This window comes from Argopecten irradians, chromosome 11 (assembly GCF_041381155.1).
Source record: "Argopecten irradians isolate NY chromosome 11, Ai_NY, whole genome shotgun sequence".
NCBI lineage: Eukaryota > Metazoa > Mollusca > Bivalvia > Pectinida > Pectinidae > Argopecten > Argopecten irradians.
The window spans coordinates 31,437,262-31,459,499 of record NC_091144.1 but is presented as its reverse complement, the minus strand read 5'-3'; the positions used below and the strand labels follow the sequence as shown (position 1 = coordinate 31,459,499).

Genomic DNA, 22,238 nt, shown 5'->3' with positions numbered 1-22,238 from the left:
ATGGTTTTCAGACCAAGCATGCGCACTTGCTCACTGACCTTGTAGTCCAGCAGATATAACAAAGAAGAATTAGGAGAAGGCCCACTCCTGTAGCTCCCAGTACGGCTACAGTAGTAAACAACAGCGAAATATCAACAGACTCCACTGTCTCTAGCTTGGCTGTGAAATAAATCAAAAGTTGTCATCATTAGAATCAAAATAAACATAGTTAATCATAAAGACGTTCCAGAATTCTTACGGTTAAAAACTTAAAGTATAAATCATGGTTTGTGGCTGACAATTAGAACTGATCATTTTCAAACGGCGATCTGACGTGTAAATGACGTGATTTATAACAAAAGCCATTACAGCGTGAGTAAGGCAATTATCTTAATTTGTTCATAGAGTAATGTTTTCAAAGCAAACGAAAGAGCGAATATTACCACGAAATGAAGTTACGAATCGATATGAAATCGCTGAATGGTGGATACAATAGTCTAGTTAATTGCTGATGTTCCACCCTAGCTTCCATGTCTTAAGACACTTTTTCTTATTACAATATAAAATCAAACGAAGGAACGAATATCACAATGAAATAAAATTGTGAAATGAAGTTACGAATCGATATCAAAACACAGCGGATATAGCTTATTGCTGTTGTCGCTCCACCCTTCTGTGTCTCTAGATACCATTTCTCATTGCAATATCAATTTTAGGCGTAAACAGTTCACAGTTGCTAAAACGTAAAGTATTAAAACATCGTTATACTGCCGAGACATTGTTATTTATGACAATCCAGAAAGTGAGCCCCTTCTCTATGTGTAGCTCGCTAAATTCCCACAGACGTCAAGGATTTAGGAAAGATGTATTAATTTGGAAATGAAGCAGCAACATCAGCGCGGATAATTACTTTCAGAATTGCATTGTTAAAATAGGGTTTGAATAGTGCTTTGATTGCGTTAAAGGTGGTATGAACGCAAGTGAATATATACATATTCAATGTAGAGCGTTAGGAATGAAAAAGAAAGGCAATTAAATTCGAAATTATACTAGCATGGCCTTCACAACCAGTTGTAAAAGGATAAAATAAACATTCGTGCATGTAAATCAAACATACATTGAATTAAAATCCACCCAAGATATAAAGCTATCAAGAGCAATTACAATCGATCGAATCAAATATTGCATATATGTAATATTAAGGAGGTTGGAAATCAACAGCATGTGTAGGGTATACTTTTGTATACAAATACCACCAAAACCGGTCAGAATGAAGTTATCCACAGATTGTATCTCATGATAGATAATAAAATTGATTAATAACCGGAGACACGAATTAAATTTGGTATTACTACTTGAAATAATCAGAATATCAACTTTATTTGATGTTGGAGTTGTCTGAAATAATCAGAATATCAACTTTATTTGATGTTGGAGTTGTCTTATAGTAAGCTCGGTATAGATGTACACGATTTTCCAGTAACCTATATATATATATATATATATATATCGTATGTCGCCTTCATCATTGCCTTTCTCTGTCTGGAGTATTTACCGAAGCAATATAACAAGTCGAGATTAGCCTTTGTTTTTTTATCCATATCTCAAAACTGGTTAAGGGAATACTCTATTTAAGCTGTCCTGTGTTATAATAAACAAAACAGAGTAGACTGCGAAATTGCTTCTTGTCACGTTACAGAAAAACGCCTGTTGGCTGGCTTTGTTTTTTGCCTCTTAAATTACCATGAGCCGGCGATATGAACGATGCATTTGACGGAGATGGGATCTGTGCTAGTTTCTTTAAGTTAGAAAGCACCTTTTGGAGCGGTCGAGAAATAAGTATGTTTATTTGATTAGCCCGTCTGCTGTAGACAAGTATATTCCCAACGGTGTCATTGTTTGAGGCCTTTTTGCTTATATGTGGACGCGAACATATGGAACACTCTCTAATGCTTATCAAGCGTATCGGATATTGCTTGAGACATTGACTTAAAAACCGAGAAAGCTTTTCCAGAGCTCTTACAGTGGATATTTCTTTCGAATATTTCCCAAATGACTGCATTTGAAATACGACAGCAGTAATTGGTTTTGAAAATGTCATCTTTGAGCTTTTTATTGATGTTGACAAATTATTATAAGCTGTTCTCAGATATTGTCATTTGAAGTGTCTATTTCATTTCTGACAATTATCCCCAATGGTTTATATTCACATATCCTCTCCTTGCCAAAAGATTTTCTTTGTATTTGCATTTAAATTCACTACGAAGTTTTTTTGTGTGGATATCCCTCTGACTGCGAAACTAAATACATGTATCTAGCAAAAATGGTAAACAGTTATACTTACAAAGGCATTCAGATCCTGTCCAACCAGTATCACAACCATGTAAGCATATTCCGGCGTCTCTCGAGCATGCGCCGTAGAGACAATTAAGGCATATCCGGTCATTGTTCCCTTTTTATTAGCAGATATTTATTTATCATTGTTCCCATTTTATTAGCAGATCATTTTTTGTCATTATTCCCCTTTTATTAGCGGATCATTACTTGTCATCGTTCCGTTTTATTAGCAGATATTTATTTATCATTGTTCCCATTTTATTAGCAAATCCAAATCATTTTTTTGTCATTGTTCCCATTTTATAAGTAGATCTTTACTTGTCATTGTTCCCATTTTATTCACAGATCATTACTTGTCATTGTTTCCATTTTATTCACAGAACTTTACATTGTCATTATTCCATTTTATCAGCAGATTATTACTTGTCATTGTTCCCTTTTTATTAGCAGATATTTACTTGTCATTGTTCCCATTTTATTAGCAGATCTTTATTTGTCATTGTTCCAATTTTATTCAAAGATCATTACTTGTCATTGTTCCCATTTTATTCACAGATCTTTCCTCGTCGTTGTTCCCGTTTTTTTCGCAGATCTTTGATTTTGCGGAAGCTAACTTTACCGCGAATACAGCGAAACTGAATCCCCGTAAACAGTCAACAATACAGAATCCAATTTCATAATTATTATTTACAAATCAAACAAAATGTTGTCTTCATAAACGTCACATGTTCTGAAAAAAATGCGGGTCTTGAAAAACATTTGTTACTTTGTTTATTTTATGTAAAACAATAGTAACTGTTTAATCGTTATTTTTCTCCTGAGCCATCATTACATATTGCTCATTACACAAGGAATAGATAAATAACAAAGAAAACGTAAGTGATAATTCAAGACAACAAATAAAACCTACGATAACAGAACCACGAGTCCCAAATGAATAAGCGGTGTCTGTTTCCATCGATGACACTCGTCATATAAAACTATGTCCAATCTGATTAACATATATATCCTTATTCTCACCCCATCCTCCATGGAACGATTTGATGATTGATCATAATAATATGTATTTTAATCAAATTGATCTATATGTAGATAAGCATGGGTATGTCAATGCCAGGCTATACAGACACTGTAGAACACAATATTTATTTCAATACATTGTATTTCATTGATATTGTATTTCTCAAATGAATAAGACACCAGGTTACGGTTATTGCATTTCTTTCCACAAGTTTTAGACCAAACATTCTATATTGTTCTGAGTATAAACTAAACTTTTGAATGACAATGATTGCTAGCACTGACTGCGTATGTCATGTGTTTCTTGATAGAAAATTTTACCTTTCTCTTGGATTTATATGAGAAACTCCACGAAAGCAGATTTGTCGTCTACAATATGAGATATTCAACGGAAAATAATATTTCTATTTAATATAAAATCAAAATGTTTTGACCTTTAACAAGTATTCCCAACTAATCGCGTTTTGCAAAGGTGTGCGTGACGCGTAAGCTTGCATGGCCAACGGATGACTTTCTGACCACAAAAACAATGTAAAGGACGTGCTACGGTACAGAAAAAGGAAATGGACTTTTAAAGCTTGATCGTTTTTACGAAAAAAAAGTTTTATCACTCACACGGAAACCTCTCCGAATGTTGGGGATAAATGATACCTACATGTCGTCATTGCTGAGGTAAAAAACAAAACAAAGCACAGAAATTGAGAGTAATATCTTACATTTTGTACTTGGTTGTCATCAAATTCCTTTTTAAGTTACTCTCGGCCGTAGCATACCGTGAACGTTATCCTACTGAAAAACACCGATTAAATACCGATTTGTTTTCTTAAACAGTCAATCACGGACCGTCTTAATAGAGATCAATAGAGCTTTTACATGACAGAGATAAAAGCGGGGTTAAGATAGATCTGTCAAACGTTTACCAGGCATGTAAGACCGCCGGAGCAAATTAAGCGTTAACCAGACAGTGATGAAGGAACAAAAATAATAGTTGCATGAGCAAACGTAGAGCTTCGGAGGTGAACTACAATCACTTGATCTCTTAACATTACTGAATAAATCACTCCGAAATCTCCCAGAGAACAATGAACTTTACCTTTGCTTTGCCCTTTATCGCATTATCGTACCACGAACGCATGAATAATGTTGATTCACTGCTTTGGAACAACGGAAATAAATTGGTGGGATAGCGAAGGCGATAGATAGCATCACTGTAGACTTTACGAGAAACTAAATGACTTGGGATGATAGCTAAAAGTCTCGCTCAGTAATTTTTTTTTCTGTTAACACAACAACGTTTCCCGATATGAGGACTCAAAAAGGCGATCAATGCTTCACAAATATCCAGAAATGTCCATGAATTTTTGTTTCACATATTTGTTATCAATAGATGACACTGTATTGCTAGCTGTTTGGGTATCGAGAACATTTTGCTCAACAAGTTTATGAAGAAAGGGATCGTTTGAGCTTTTAAGTTTCTGTGCGCAAAGATCTACTATTTTAACTTGCCATTCCATGCAAGTGTTAATCCAAAGATGTCAACATTCACAAAACGTTTTCTGATCCCAATATCAGACACAAACTCATAAAAGTGCTGACAGTTATTGTGAAGCTAGCTGTTTCCAAATGTTTCGTGAAGGTCTAGACCATGCTTTATCGGTAGGATATTCTGGATCGTGTAAAGCAAATGGTCTTTCCTGTGTGACGTGATGGTGATCCGTGCAGCTGTACAACAGTTCTATAGCGTAGTTTGGCCAGGTGGATCTGTCGGTGTATAAACTTCAGCTTTTGTATTTTTCCTGTAAATGAGAATATAAGAATATACCAACACAGCGACATATATATGCAAATAAACCGAAACAAAATGATTTCTGCGGTTTGGCTGTAAATAAATAGGTGAAATGTTAATGTTAGATATCAGTCTTAGAGGACTTGCCAATGATATGTTATTTTCTGCTCATCAACATTGAATACCTAGATTAAATTATGATTAACTACATATTTTGTTTATTTGTTTCAATTATAGTTCTGTCGTCTATCGGGATGCTTGGGTAGCAGATACGTGTTCATGCTTGAGAAGAAAAACTTATTGATGATTGAGTAGAAGAGACTTATTGATGCTTGAGTAGAACAGACTTATTGATGCTTGAATGAAAGAGACTTATTGATGCTTGAGTAGAACAGACTTATTGATGCTTGAGTAGAACAGACTTATTGATTCTTGAGTAGAACAGACTTATTGATGCTTGATGAAGAGACTTGATTCATGCTTGAGTAGAAGAGACTTATTGATGCTTGAATGGAAGAGACTTGTTCATGCTTGAGTAGAGGGGACAAATTGATGCTTGAGTAGAACAGACTTATTGATGCTTGAGTAGAAGAGACTTATTGATGCTTGAGTAGAAGAGACTTATTGATGCTTGAGTAGAAGAGACATATTGGTGCTTGTGGAAAGACTATTACTTGACTTGGCTGTAAGAGAGAGACTTATTGATTCTTGGGTAGAAGAGACTTATTGATTCTTGGGATAGAATAGACTTATTGATGCTTGGGTAGAAGAGACATATTGATTCTTGGGTAGAAAGATATTGATGCTTGGTAGAAGAGACTTATTGATTGCTTGGTAGAACAGACTTATTGATGCTTGGTAGAAACAATTGATGCTTGATAGAAGAGACTTATTGATGCTTGGGTAGAACAGACTTATTGATTCTTGGGTAGAACAGACTTATTGATGCTTGGGTAGAACAGACAAATTGATGCCTGCTTGATGAAGAGACTTATGCTTGATGAGAACAATTGATGCTTGAGTAGAACAGACTTATTGATGCTTGGTAAAGAGACTTATTGATGCTTGAGTAGAAAGACTTATTGATGCTTGAGTAGAAGAGACATATTGATGCTTGGATGAAGAGACTTATTATGCTTGAGTAGAAGAGACAATTGATGCTTGATGGAAGAGACTTGTATGCTTGAGTAGAAGAGACTTATTGATGCTTGAGTAGAAGAGACTTATTGATGCTTGGGTAGAACAGACTTATTGATTCTTGGGTAGAACAGACTTATTATTCTTAGAATAGACTTATTGATGCTTGATAGAAGAGACTTATTGATGCTTGAGTAGAAGACTTATTGATTTTGGGAGACTACTTATTGATCTTGGTAAGAGACATATTGATCTTGGTAGAACAGACTTATTGATTCTTGGGTAGAAACTATTGATCTTGGTAGAACAGACTTATTGATGATGAAACTTGGATCTGGTAGAACAGACTTATTGATGCTGCTATGAAGAGACTTATTGATGCTTGCTGTGAAGAGACTTCTAAATGATGCTTGGGTAGAAGAGACTTATTGATGCTTGGGTAGAACAGACTTATTGATGCTTGGGTAGAACAGACTTATTGATGCTTGGGTAGAACAGACTTATTAATGCTTGGATAGAATAGATTTATTGATGCTTGCGTAGAAGAGACTTATTGATGCTTGAGTAGAAGAGATTATTGATGCTTGCGTAGAAGAGACTTATTGATGCTTGCGTAGAAAAGACTTATTGATGCTTGCGTAGAAGAGACATATTGATGCTTGGGTAGAAGAGACATATTGATTCTTGGGTAGAACAGACTTATTGATGCTTGGGTAGAACAGACTTATTGATGCTTGGATAGAATAGATTTATTGATGCTTGCGTAGAAGAGACTTATTGATGCTTGAGTAGAAGAGACTTATTGATGCTTGAGTAGAAGAGACTTATTGATTCTTGGGTAGAATAGACTTATTGATGCTTGGATAGAATAGATTTATTGATGCTTGCGTAGAACAGATTTATTGATGCTCGCGATGAAGAGACATATTGATATGCTTGGGTAGAACAGACATAATTATACTGTTAATAAATAAATAGACATGTATTATATGATACAAAATATTTCCAGGGGGCTTATAACATGCATGCTTTTACAAATAGTAGAGTGTTAATAGTTTTCAGTTGGGTGGTCGGGTAGTTACGCCACTCGCCTTTCACCTATCTGTCCGGGGTTCACTCCCCTGCCGAACATGAAAAGGTAAGGGGTCACCTGCCCGATGGGTTCTTTCCGGGTAATCTGGTTTCCCCCAACTCTAAGACTCTTCGCGCGCTTACACCTGGACCATCAAAAGTGATATGTATAAGTTATATTACTTGTTTTGCAATCCATGTACAATAAATAAAGTTTATATTTAAAAAAGATGGTTTTCAGACCAAGCATGCGCACTTGTTCACTGACCTTGTAGTCCAGCAGATATAACAAAGAAGAATTAGGAGAAGGCCCACTCCTGTAGCTCCCAGTACGGCTACAGTAGTAAACAACAGCGAAATATCAACAGACTCCACTGTCTCTAGCTTGGCTGTGAAATAAATCAAAAGTTGTCATCATTAGAATCAAAATAAACATAGTTAATCATAAAGACGTTCCAGAATTCTTACGGTTAAAAACTTAAAGTATAAATCATGGTTTGTGGCTGACAATTAGAACTGATCATTTTCAAACGGCGATCTGACGTGTAAATGACGTGATTTATAACAAAAGCCATTACAGCGTGAGTAAGGCAATTATCTTAATTTGTTCATAGAGTAATGTTTTCAAAGCAAACGAAAGAGCGAATATTACCACGAAATGAAGTTACGAATCGATATGAAATCGCTGAATGGTGGATACAATAGTCTAGTTAATTGCTGATGTTCCACCCTAGCTTCCATGTCTTAAGACACTTTTTCTTATTACAATATAAAATCAAACGAAGGAACGAATATCACAATGAAATAAAATTGTGAAATGAAGTTACGAATCGATATCAAAACACTGAACAGCGGATATAGCTAATTGCTGTGTCGCTCCACCCTTCTATGTCTCTAGATACCATTTCTTATTGCAATATCAATTTTAGGCGTAAACAGTTCACAGTTGCTAAAACGTAGAGTATTAAAACATCGTTATACTGCCGAGACATTGTTATTTATGACAATCCAGATAGTGAGCCCCTTCTCTATGTGTAGCTCGCTAAATTCCCACAGACGTCAAGGATTTAGGAAAGATGTATTAATTTGGAAATGAAGCAGCAACATCAGCGCGGATAATATCTTTCAGAATTGTATTGTTAAAATAGGGTTTGAATAGTGCTTTGATTGCGTTAAAGGTGGTATGAACGCAAGTGAATATATACATATTCAATGTAGCGCGTTAGGAATGAAAAAGAAAGGCAAGCAAATTCGAAAATTATACTAGCATGGCCTTCACAACCAGTTGTAAAAGGATAAAATAAACAATCGTGCATGTAAATCAAACATACATTGAATTAAAATCCACCCAAGATATAAAGCTATCAAGAGCAATTACAATCGATCGAATCAAATATTGCATATATGTAATATTAAGGAGGTTGGAAAGCAGCAGCATGTGTAGGGTATACTTTTGTATACAAATACAACCAAAACCGGTCAGAATGAAGTTATCCACAGATTGTATCTCAGGATAGATAATAAAATTGATTAATAACCGGAGACACGAATTAAATTTGGTATTACTACTTGAAATAATCAGAATATCAACTTTATTTGATGTGGAGTTGTTTATCAGAATATCAACTTTATTTGATGTTGGAGTTGTCTTATAGTAAGCTCGGTATAGATGTATACACGATTTTTCAGTAACCGATATATATATATATATCGTATGTCGCGTTCATCATTGCCTTTCTCTGTCTGGAGTATTTACCGAAGCAATATAACAAGTCGAGATCAGCCTTTGTTTTTTTTTATCCATATCTCAAAACTGGTTAAAGGAATACTCTATTTAAGCTGTCCTGTGTTATAATAAACAAAACAGAGTAGACTGCGAAATTGCTTCTTGTCACGTTACAGAAAAACGCCTGTTGGATGGCTTTGTTTTTTGCCTCTTAAATTACCATGAGCCGGCGATATGAACGATGCATTTGACGGAGATGGGATCTGCGCTAGTTTCTTTAAGTTAGAAAGCACCTTTTGGAGCGGTCGAGAAATAAGTATGTTTATTTGATTAGCCCGTCTGCTGTAGACAAGTATATTCCCAACGGTGTCATTGTTTGAGGCCTTTTTGCTTATATGTGGACGCGAACATATGGAACACTCTCTAATGCATATCAAGCGTATCGGATATTGCTTGAGACATCGACTTAAAAACCGAGAAAGCTTTTCCAGAGCTCTTACAGTGGATATTTCTTTCGAATATTTCCCAAATGGCTGCATTTGAAATACGACAGCAGTAATTGGTTTTGAAAATGTCATCTTTGACTTTTTATTGATGTTGACAAATTATAATAAGCTGTTCTCAGATATTGTCATTTGAAGTGTCTATTTCATTTCTGACAATTATCCCCAATGGTTTATATTCACATATCCACTCCTTGCCATAAGATTTTCTTTGTATTTGCATTTAAATTCACTACGAAGTTTTTTTGTGTGGATATCCCTCTGACTGCGAAACTAAATACATGTATCTGGCAAAAATGGTAAACAGTTATACTTACACAGGCATTCAGATCCTGTCCAACCAGTATCACAACCATGTAAGCATATTCCGTCGTCTCTTGAGCATGCGCCGTAGAGACAATTAAGGCATATCCGGTCACAGAATAGTCCGTAGTTACCTGGGTAACAACCGGCTATCGGCAAACAAGTCCCTGTAAACCTATCACAGCGATGTCGCTTTTCGGAGTCCACTAAACAGTTTTCTGGACATTTCAATTTACAAAATTCACCATAATAACCAACTGCGCATGACGTCTCCCTGTACGCTTCCGTCCACGTGACGTCATCCATGACTTCCTTGCAAGATGGTGGCGCAGTGGATCCGATTGTTTTCTTACATACGATACACTGACCGGACAACTGGTCACACGCATAGCACGAGGCTTGGTCAGGACACGTCATGTTACAGGAAATACCATACAGTCCGGGCCAACAGCCATCAGCACATCCTTGGCCGTCTGTACACATCCCCTCCACACACCCGTCACAACTTTGGCTACAGTCAGGGCCATGCCACTGGGGTTTACACTCTAAAAATAGTAAAAATAACTCTTGCGATATATATCTGACGATTATTTTGGTCTTTAGAATTTCAATTATAACAATCTATATACACTATTAAATAATCATTCTCTTTTTGTTACCGTCGGGTACATTTGTACAGAGTGACACGGTAAATCTACATTAGAGACCATCTCTGAATAACCAACTGTTCAACAAGAACAATATCCATAGGAAGACACCCTGAATAACTCAACATTTAGGCAATGAAGTTCACAAACGCAATATCGACTCGGTTTTGACGTCACAAACGTAATATTGACAAACCGGGTTGATATGCTATATATCGAACCATACACGTGACCACGTATTAGCCATTTCGAAAAGTGTAAAATAAGTGAGAGCATATATATATGAGAAAAAAATGAAGTTTTAATGTACTGTATATAGTTCTATTTCGCTTTACTTACTTATACATGTCCCAGTCTCACGATCACAAATGTCATCTAAGCATTTCTCACATTCGTCATAGCAGTAGGTTCCATAGTATCCTCGACTACAGCCCTCAGCACAGATACCCGAGGCATTACAAGTAGCATACATGCAGTTCCTGGGGCAGTGTAAGGTACATGTATGATCATAATATCCTGGTTGGCATCCATTTACACAGGTTCCATTAAACGCGTGACAAATCTGATTTACACATCGACCACATTCATTAGTACAGTATTCACGGAATGAATCTAAGTACCATCCACGTGCACAACCTTCAAGACAAATCCCGTCATGGCTTCTACACTTGTCGTCTTTACAATGGAGGCATTTTTCACAATGACCATTTGTTATGTAGTATCCAGGCTCACATTCTGTACAGTCCAGATCGTTTCTCTCAATGGAATATGGTTTCTGACGATAAGCACACTGAATACAATGTGGGTACGACTCTTTACAGAACGATGCGTCACACCTTTTACCAAACCAGCCATCTTTACAACCTTTTGCACAGTGACCTAAATTTCCCCTACAAGTGCTATTTCCACCTTTACAAAACGGACTACATTTATTTGTGCACATTATACCGTAATATCCATCGTGACACCCAGATGAACACGCTGCAGAATTAACATTACATGCTGCCTTGTCTAAACAGTGACTAGTTCTACATGGGCAACAACCATTTTCAAAAGGAAACCAGTCTTCGTTTGAACACAAGATACAATCAAATTTCCCTTTCTCGCGCTTCGCACATTCCGAGAAGCTACATTCACAATTGTCGCCGAACATGTCTTCATCTTTACATTCCATGCATACAAGACCTGATCGTAGACACGTTTTACACTCATCAATACATCTATGTTCACATTGAGGTCCGTAAAAACCATCCTCACACAACACACATGTTTTATTTGAGCTACAGAAAGAGCAGTGTGGAATGCACTGGTTATTGCATTGTTCCCCGAACCAGCCAGGTTGACAATCACAATTACCCGTCCGTCGATCACATGTGGAGCTTTGGCAATACGGAGAACAAACTTGGTCGCATTTCAGCCCGTACCATCCTTCCTTGCAGACAGAACACTCGTCGTTTGTTGTGCAGCTTTTGCAGTTAGAAAGACTACAAGGCAAATGGCAGGTCATTCCACGCCATCCTGAAATACAAACGGGGCATCTCCCAGTCATCTGATCACACGAGAGGAAGCAGTTCGCACCACATGTGTTATTACAGAATTGACCCCAGTACCTTGAGTCACAGACAAAACAAGAACCATCGTTCCTGTTGCAGCTCAGATAGCAATGCTTGGGACAATCCATACTGCAGCTTTGTCCGTAAAACCCCAACTCACAGGCTCCGATACATTCTCCAGTCTCTTGATTACATTTTTGGTGGGCTCTTGTATTACAATGAGGCGAACAAGGAAAAGAACATTTTGATCCGTGGAATCCATACGTACAACCGTCACAAGTTCCAAGCAATTTATCACAAAAGGCCTCCTTGCAGTTCAAAGGGCACTGATGCTGGCATGACCGACCATAGTAACCCGACTTGCAGTCTCCGATGCAAGAGTACTGCCCGTTAAGATTATGGCAGCTCCCGTCGGGACATCCTCTGCATTGGTTATCTGCAATAGAAAAATGCCTCATTTCAAATGACATTTATATTATTCATATTTCTAATTTTAGATATTACTGTAAATGTTATGATATACAATCAAAATTGCCTAAAGACTACCCAAGAGACAAAGGGCATATGTTGTGATATACATTCATAATTTCCTAAAGACTACCCGAGGGACAAAGGACATATTGCCGTTAGAGCCAAATGACCTATATTTATGGGTTACATTGTTTGGAAATTATGCTTTAGGATCCTTGGAAACTAGTATTATTCAGAAGTTAATTACTTGGTATTACTCTAGTTTAAATTTTAGGATATACTTCATACAATTTAGAAATGCAATGAAAGTATGACTAAGAGAAACCAACTTGACATTTTGCATAGGTAATGTAAGCCGAGAGCAGATGTATTTGAAACTGATCAGTCGTTTATGCATAAAACATATTGTAGAAGACAGTGATAATAATTGTCTATACTTTTCACGTTACACTGTTCAGCAAAACAGCTTAAGTCGACGTCAGACATATGGATACAAATTGATTATCAATTCATGTATTTTATAAAATTATGCATAGATACAAATCTTCGCTGTTTTATCTTTAATTTCATATCGTCATATCACCATTAAATAGCAATGTGTTTCCTAATTTGTGTTACATCGTCCATATGTTCTACAAATGATTTCTCATCAAAGCTGAAATTACCAGTTGTAGATATAACAACCATAATCTAGACTCTCTGTGGAAGTGATTATCGATTTTCTATTTATCTTTATCATAACGACATAAAAATACATGTATAGATATTAATGCATGAAAATAACAGTTTTTATATCTTTACAATATCTTAGATAAAATATACTACAAGGAATTCTATAATCATCGATCATACTGATTCAGATATACGTATCCAAGTTATGCACTAACGGTGTTTACAATAATATTTCCTTTGACAATATAACTCCTGCAACAGATTTTAATTGTATATAGTATCGCCTTCTAGCTTCACGCTAGGGGGATTTATCTATAGCACAGTCGGTAGAGCGGCAGATCAGTCCGGGGTTGCGGGTTCGAGCCTGACGTGCGGTACATTACTCTGGCTCTGTTACACTCTTTTCCCAACTATCTGTACGGTAAATATATTCTTTCTGTGGCTATTGAGCCTCAGCATACGGTTTAGTTACCACATTTGCCCAGAGAATACATAGAGGCCCTATGTAGAACAGCTTGGATAGAGATAGCAAACCTGAAGTGCACTTTGAATGTAAGCTTGTATATCAAACCTGTATATAGATAATTAGATCAGTTATACCGATAGCGTATGCCCCTTTGTGTGATGATTGAGATTAACGCCACTTTCAGCTAGCTGCACGAGACAGTCCTGTCTGGCAGTAATGTCAATCGGAATACTATCACCAAATGTACTCCACACCATCTAATCCCTTGGGGTACATTGGCGTAGATATGTACTGCTATCATGCTACTACTGTCACGGACACCGACACTCATATGTACCCTACTGATAGATTAAACTGACACTGGGCAGACACTGTGCAGTCTACACTTAACAAGGAATCATATAAAAATATATATAGTTAACAAGTTTATATCAAATATTATTTTTGAATGTAAAGAATGAATAACCATATAAAATGGTAACGATATAATCTGTTGTAAGGGATCTCAAAAATATTATATCTTAAAAGTATCTTTAAATTTCGGCACAACAGCTATTTTTTCTTTGTAAGACACGTCAGAGCTTCAGTTAAGATATTAACCGTTGTTTAAACTAGTGTTTTTTTGTATGTATATATATATATATATCTTCTGGGGTGCAGTCGAACATAACAAAGTCGACAAAAAGCATGTATGCATCGGGGCTAACTTAAGGCATTACTGTTGACTCGTACAGTGTTGTGTAGCTTGCAAAATTTGTCAAAATATGCGTAAAACAATTTCCTAAGGATCAATATAAATATGCATACAAAATATCACAAGTTGAAACAGGCGCTAACACCTTCAGTCAAAGGCTGAATCGCCGGTAGCTTGAAGTCTAAGCGACACATATTATTTTTAAAATGGAGGAAGAATGACACAATGAAAAAGCTGTAAAACAAACTGAATGTTTCCAAGTAGAGTGAGAGGGGGTATAAAATAGCTGTACTTTCCTTGTATAAGACAATGGAAATAACGATTTTGGATATATAGTAAATTATTTTTCTTTCAAATCTCAATTGCCTGTTTTAGCTTGCATTGTCATCTTTCGACACATAAACAAACTACAAATTATAATGAGAATGGAAAATCAGCTGTCAAACAAAAAGGTCGATCGCAACTTTTCATCGATGTCAACCGCATTTCAAACCTGTGGCAAAGCCGGGTAAAGCCATGGTCTTAAACGAGAACAAGGTCCTGACAGTGAACCACAAGCTTTCACTCAATGCGACAGTCTAGCTTTTTCCCACCAAGGGAAACACAATATTTCAACCAACTCGGGAAGCTAACTATACATCTAATACTACGTGACACTTCGTAGAACACAATGCTTTTACTGGATATTCCAAACAGTGTTCTGGAACTGCTATCAGATTAGGCGTGTATTTATATGTCTATACCTTATAGTAAGAACTGGTGTTTTAGATGCAATGCCGGCATCAATCATAGATTTCAATCTTCAGATAAATCGGTTATGTTGTTGTTATGGCCTCGAAAACAGGAGTACAGAGAAAATAGCGACACTTAAAATGTTCACTGTATCTAGGGCTTGATCAGCTTTATATTCGACTTACATAAGAAGCATTTCCTTTGTAGCTTTCAATTGCCATTATATGATTTTAATATTTGCTTTGATAGCATAATTTAAGAATTTGTTATTTTGTAAAAAAATATTTTGTTTGGATAATTTTGAATAATATTGAATAGAGGCCGAAAAGCCATCTAGACACTGCAATAAATAGAGCCATGAAATATATTAGCTAAAACCTTTTATACAGAACCATTAAATTGTCAATAGATGATCTTTACAGTACATATGCTTTGAAATTGAAAGTAATTTGATATGTCAAAAATAGCAAAAACAGCAAATAAACAACGAAGTACCCATCCTAGAATACTTACATATGGTTTCATTATTTTTTAAAACTTAACATATTATACAATGAATATTATCAATGAGATAAATTATCAACCTGAGAAAGATAAAATGACACCTTTCATGGTTTGAGTGGTTTTTGGTTTTATTTTTGTATGTTTTTCATTTCGAAAGTGAATGTAAAATATTTTTACGGTATAAAGATGAAAAGTATCGATTGATATTTTTGAAACCCAAAATCTGAAAGGAAAAATATATTGCAAATATCACGCTACAGGTAAAGAACATATTTAACTTTTTCCTAGAATTCAAAAATTCTACTGAAAAGTTAGATAGAAAGATATATTCAACCCGCCGATTCATTTCTTCCACTTTTAAGATGAAATGTTAAGAATTTACCTAGATTATAAAGAAATCTATAATTTCTAGTTGGCAACATAATAGAGAAGCGGCATATCTCAACAACTTTCACACCGTGCCATTTCTATGGTTCTTTGTACAGAAGGTTGAACGTGTTTCGTAGTACATATTCAACAAAAGTTTGTATCACATGAAAAAGCATGTTGGATGTTCAGACAAATTATTGTTGCACGGATTTAAAGCAATAAGACTTGTCGACTTGTTCAATTAGTTATATTTAGGGTACGAATTCAAGTGCTTTACTACAAAAATAATCTGTGGATAGGTGTTAGAAACGGTCTTTGTACTCACTATGCTTTAGTGGGGGCCTTAAAACACAATGCTAAATGCTGAACTAATTTGTCTTATATTTAAAGTTGATCACAATTTTTCCATCATGTCAAATTTCACATTTGGTTCAAAAAGTATTTGTTCATTCCTCATTTGATATACACATGGACCAAGACATGGATTAAAGTTGCAATATCAACGACTGAACGGTATCAACAGATTAAACAAAATTATACCTTAAGATCAAATGTCTACAAAAAATAAACAATATGCATATAAAGCGTAGAAAAACATAAACTATTGGGACACATTATACAATATCAGGTAAGTGTATATTGTATCTTGCATATGAGATTAAGTAATAAAGAATATATTGAGAATAGACAGTGAGAGGATTGAAAGGAGTTCGTTCGTGGACTATATTCATCAATACTGAGGCGACAGATTGAAACCCATAGTGTAACAGTAGAGAAGATAGCGAGAAGAGAGGAACCAATATAGAGCATTACTTTGGTAGCATGAAAGTGAAGGAGATAAAAATAATACAAAAACAAAGAGAAAAGTAGAAAAATAAAACTATTTTCCTCTGAGCTTTCTTTCTTTCTCTCCTGTCCTGTCTAAATGGTATTACTAATACACTATCTTTACCTCACATTATTTTTTATGGAAACTATTTCATCACAGAAAAAAACTATGACAATAAATCTCCTAAGTTGCCGTAATGAAGCTGTTATTATATAATGGCTGAGTGATAAAAAAAGTGTTGAGAAATGTCCATTGAACAGCGAGACTATTTATCGATGAAACAAAACACGTGTTGGGAATATTTCAGTTCACTGTTCACTGCCGTCAATTGATTTTAATTCTCTGTGGTGAAGCTCATATGAAGGATCATCGACTAGCACAATACACGATAATTGTCTTCTAGACGTGCCTGTCCATATAAATTTATGGTTTACACAAATCCAAACGTATTTATCACAAAAATCACACTTATATTTACGAGCACTTGCCAACATCATAAGAAAAAAAAGTATGGGATAACCAACCATGTTTACATACTGTATAACGCTTTAAATTTCCGGGACAAAATTTCGTAGTTTCACAAGAAGAGCATATTCACTGAGGTTAAATTCGGCAGTAATTACTAATTCATTTAAAACTTTGAACTATTTTCCTTAGCTATGTCAATGGATTTTTGAGTATTTCGCTGGTGTTTAGAACTCGCGGATTTCAGCGGGGGTCCAGAATACAGCAAAAATAAAACACATGCTAAATTTAGCCAATGTACAGTATTCAGTAAAATGGTGTTACAAAAATAAACAAAAAACGACCTACCTGGTATAGAGTAATCACTAGGTCCAGCATGGCTAAACAGTGGGGCCAGAATCAGGACCAAGGTCACTGTACCCAGAGACACAAAGGCTTGGCGGGAATTCATGGCCTAGTGAACCAATACACCAAGTATCCGAGTCAACCTGAAGGTCAGCTACATAGGCCAAGGTCACATCAAAGGTCAATCATATCACTAACATGTAATTGCTTGGGTAATGGGACAGCAATTTAGTTTTATAATTTACTCCTTTATAATGTCACAGATGAAGTGTTTTTCACATACTGGAATTGGGATCATACAGGCTAAAGGAAATCATTGATATCCGTGCATAGTCCTGAACCTAAGGCTTATGAAATAATACATCACAATTTTGAGTAAACTTCAAATAAATGTCATTTTTAACATTTTTCCAGAACCTAATAATTTTCGTTTATAGTCGTATTTTACTTTTGGATCACATTTTGAAGATTTTAAATTTCAAAAAATATTCCTTGAATTCAACAAATTCGGAAGATGTTTCCACAACATAATGCTCATTGAGTATTTAAGCCTAATGATATTATCGGAGGTTGTATTCACAAACTTCCTTTTTCCGAAAAAGGCACGGCAGTGTTATGAAAGTTCTGATAATTCATAAATCAAACTGCTGTAATAACGATTAATCCCGACGAAAATCACATCCTGATACAAAGCTTGATCATTTTATCCATGCACTAGTTGACACTATGTTCAAACATGTTGCTCCATGGGCGATGCATGTTATTTCTCCATATCAGTTTCTTTATAGTCGTAACAACACTGAGGGATGTGTATCGCGAGTATCTCGGCTGACAATGCGTCGGGTCCTGTACACAGTACTATTGTGAAACGCTAATGTCACCTCAAGGCTATAAAACACGGAGCTCCCTGCAACATAACAATACAACTTCGATAATGCACACGACCGGCTCTACAAAATCAATGAGATGAGTTATTTATGATATCGTAAGTATAAGCCATCACTGGTCAAATGCAGCTACTTCTAATTAAAGTGGCTTTTCACAGTTTCGATTTTCTGCATTTGCATTGTGGCACTTGATGGTTCGTTCGTGGCTTTCTCTAACGGAATGTAAGATAGATGCGAAACGACCGGTAATTAAATCCCTGTGCTCTTTTGTAGAATGGTTAAAAACCAGTTAATGAAGTTAAACATATTGCCTGCCACCTAGCAGAAAGGTCACCATGTTTTATGATGTAGTACTAGCATGTAATTGAACTTTCAATACACATGGGACTGATACAGGCTACACTTCTAATCTCAAATGTTAATTTAATCTGTATAAAAGAATAGATCACGGTAAATATAAAATTGCCATTAATTCTATACGTGAAAACTAGTGTGAGGAGGGATTATGCTAGATGCGCGAGTGGTATTATGCTGCGGAATTTCCCGGTATGACTATTAATGAAATACAGAACAATGAGAAAGGAAATGGTCTCCATCAAAAAGAACGTTTATATTAAATGTATTTACTTTACAAATAGAACTCATTAAATCGGTTCTTCGCAAAAAAAAAAAAAAAAAAAAAACCCGGATATTATCTCCTTTTTATGATATGACGGTGGATATATATGTTAGAACATTAGGGACCGACCGATTTGCAATGTAAACTGTGCACTACGCTTCGTGTAGACTTTGCATTTCTAATTAATGAAATACATCAGGTAATGACAAAGAAAATGATGAAAGTATTTTCCTCGATTTCGTTTTGATAAATACGATTATCAGAAATTACTGTTAAATAACGTTAGATAAACATAATCAACATTTTCTTTTATTCTTGAGGGAAGGAATGTCACAAAGTATGACATTATGTTAAACGAAAATTAAACAATATGATTAATTTAAAGATTTACCAATACCTTTAGTGATAAAAAAACTATAATAGTACATTGTGGTGAACGGTCAGGTGTCGGATGCAAATAAGGGACAAATAAGGGAAGTAACAACAATTCTACTAAATAAAAGATTTAGTGCTGCTAGAATTCAGGGTCCGTTAAGGAAAACCTTCCTCCCTGTAATGAGTATGATGTTCTGGTGTCGATGTCTGTATGCGTTGGGAGGCTGAGGTATATCCGTGTTGTGCCTCTCTGTAATAGAGTAGAACTTACCCTTTTTATAGTGCAATCTCACTGAACCGTGCCGCCTAACACACCAAGCGTCACACCCTACCTGGTCACATTATACTGACAACAGATAAATCAGTCGCCCCATTCTTTTATACTGGGCGCAAAGCAGAAACTACTAATTTTACAGTCTATGAACTGTCTCGGCCAGAAGACAAAACCCAAAACCTTCCTGATATGGGCGAGAGATTGATCGAAGTTATGCGCTTATACGCAATTTGTAATTGTACAGTAGGAATTGTTTGTTTAGGTAAAAAATATATATATAAACAAAACGCCAGATGCATTACTATTGGTCTACTTACTTGACATTACAATTGTTTAATATAAATGACCCCGTGGTAAAAAAAATCTTCCCTTCTGATTGGTTTTTGTGGTAAGATATAAATTTCCTTTTAAGAATTCAAATCAATTTATAACATTGCGGATCGGTCTACAATAATAGTGTGAAAGAAAACAAATCATCGGAAACAACAGACACCGGGAAAGCATTTGTGAGAGTCTGGTGCTTAAAGTTTGTGAAAGTACATGGTTTGGTTCTCTAGGGACGGTAAATAATGCCGAAACTAGCATGAATTACTGAAGCCGACCTTTCCACATGCAAAAAGACAATGAAATAGGTTTTAGCTGGAGAAACGCATTAAGAAGGTGAAATAATTATAACCAGGCTGTGGGCGAGAGTGTAAAATCTTTCATGATTTATCAAGTGAGAAGCAAGCAAATTTTTTAACAGCGTTTCAATATTTATTTCTTGATTTTTGATTGTATTTGTAATAAAATGTTTGTGAATTGTTTGATTGTTTGTTTGATTTATTAACATCCTATTAACATCCAGGGTCATGTAAGTACGACCTCCCATGTATTCGGTATAGTGTAGTGTGTATGAAGTGCGCGGTGAGTGTTTTGGGAGACTGCGGTATATTCATGTTATGTCCTCGTGTAAAGTGGAACTATTGCCCTTTTTATAGTGTTGTATCACTGAAGCATGCCGCCGATGACACCAAGCATCACAGCTCACCAAGTCACATTATGCTGACAACGGCGAACCAGTCGTCCCACTCCTTTACTGTTGAGCGCTAAGCAGGAGCAGAAAACTACAATTTTTATAGACATTGATATGTCTCGGCCAGGAGACAGAACCCAGAGCCTTCCAGGGGCAAGCGCTCAACCGAAGGCCAAATGTGAGATGGTGCCAAGGGAATCCTCAATTTAGTCGCCTTTTACAATTATGCAATAGGGGCAGCAGGTACAATTTAACGCCCTACCTTCATATATACAATACATACTTGCCTTCTTTTGGTTGCCTCTTTTTACGTCATTTTATATGATGGTCACATCATTGAAATAGGTAAGGAAGGGATCTGTACGAGTTCAATCACCTGTGCAGATGTAAACCGAGATGAAGAGGTCAATAGCTTCTTCTAAAAGGGTTTATAAAATGTTGTAAACATACTAGATTCTTTTTCATAGTGCTCAAATCTGTAAACTGTTTTTTTATCACTTTGTTTAAAGTTATATTTGCCTTAACTGGGCGAAAATTTTGGCATGTTAATTATTCTTCATTTATCTATTAAAAACCATATGGTTTGAAGAATCAAGCCGTTAAAATCATTCAAATGGCTTCAGATAAACGTCAGTTACAACAAAGAAATTCTGAACTGCAAAATTGTTGTGTGTTTAGATGGAAACTTTTCTGCAGAAATCACTTTATACTGGCTAATAACAGTGTAAAAATGTAAAATGAAATTGTAGACCAGAATTTGGCTAAATAGTCTGACCGTAGGCACACATTTCGCTTCACTATATATGTACATATAATGATTTTTGGCAGTACTGCTAAAAACCTTTTTCTTCTCTTCTTTGTATTTGTAAAATTAAAACCAATGCATTGAAAGTACTGTAATTATCGAAATGTTAGTAACTTTTGGTGATGAATAACATATATATATCTACAGTTCAAGCAGATGTTCTAGAGAAAGCAAAATCGAAGTATTCCTATGTTGTTACTATTTACACATGGTTTATCTTAACACTTTTAAAAATGGCCCTGGCTTTGTTCACATGTAGTGTTTTTGTTCATGTGCCGGCATAGCGTTGTAGACTCGGAGTCTGATACCGAGCCTAATATAGCTGTGTAACGTTCACCACGAATACCATTACCCTTGGTACAATTAATATAAATGCGCAGAGGGACACAAACCTCCCAGTTGGTAGGTAATTGTGTTATTTGTTTTGTTTCACATTACTATAAAAAGTCAATCAACGTGAGTTAGTAGGGATGTAATGTAATTAGACATACCGGCAATGAATTCCCTAGGTAGTTAGTGGCAAGGTGTGAGAAACTCAATTTGTTTGTAAATTCGAGTATTTCACAACTTCAAGAAGCAATTGTACATGACCACTTCGCACATGATGTATATTTAATGTTTTATGGTAAATAAACAACGTGGTGATCCAACAAA

The 22,238-nt window shown here is 35.8% G+C and overlaps 1 protein-coding gene across 1 annotated transcript; it reads right to left on the bottom strand.

Annotated features, from left to right (window-relative positions):
* Nucleotides 1-4,986: 4,986 nt before the first annotated feature.
* On the bottom strand, nt 4,987-17,715 carry LOC138335633 (cell death abnormality protein 1-like). Its single transcript, XM_069284798.1, has 8 exons — nt 17,613-17,715; nt 17,112-17,208; nt 15,682-15,824; nt 10,849-12,498; nt 9,877-10,407; nt 7,599-7,719; nt 7,358-7,476; nt 4,987-5,132 (listed from the first exon to the last, which is right to left on the bottom strand). Exons 1-8 carry the CDS (start codon nt 17,713-17,715, stop codon nt 4,987-4,989), a joined length of 2,910 nt encoding a protein of 969 aa, XP_069140899.1.
* Between the last annotated feature and the right edge of the window lie 4,523 nt (nt 17,716-22,238).

Coding starts and splice junctions, on each gene's coding strand:
- LOC138335633 (XM_069284798.1), bottom strand. CDS start 17,715: ATGAATTCCCGCCAAGCCTTTGTGTCTCTGGGTACAGTGACCTTGGTC. Junction 7,477..7,598: donor TATATCTGCTGGACTACAAG/GTCAGTGAACAA, acceptor TTGATGGTCCAG/GTGTAAGCGCGCGAAGAGTC. Junction 5,133..7,357: donor AGTGAACCCCGGACAGATAG/GTGAAAGGCGAG, acceptor TCTCATTTACAG/GAAAAATACAAAAGCTGAAG.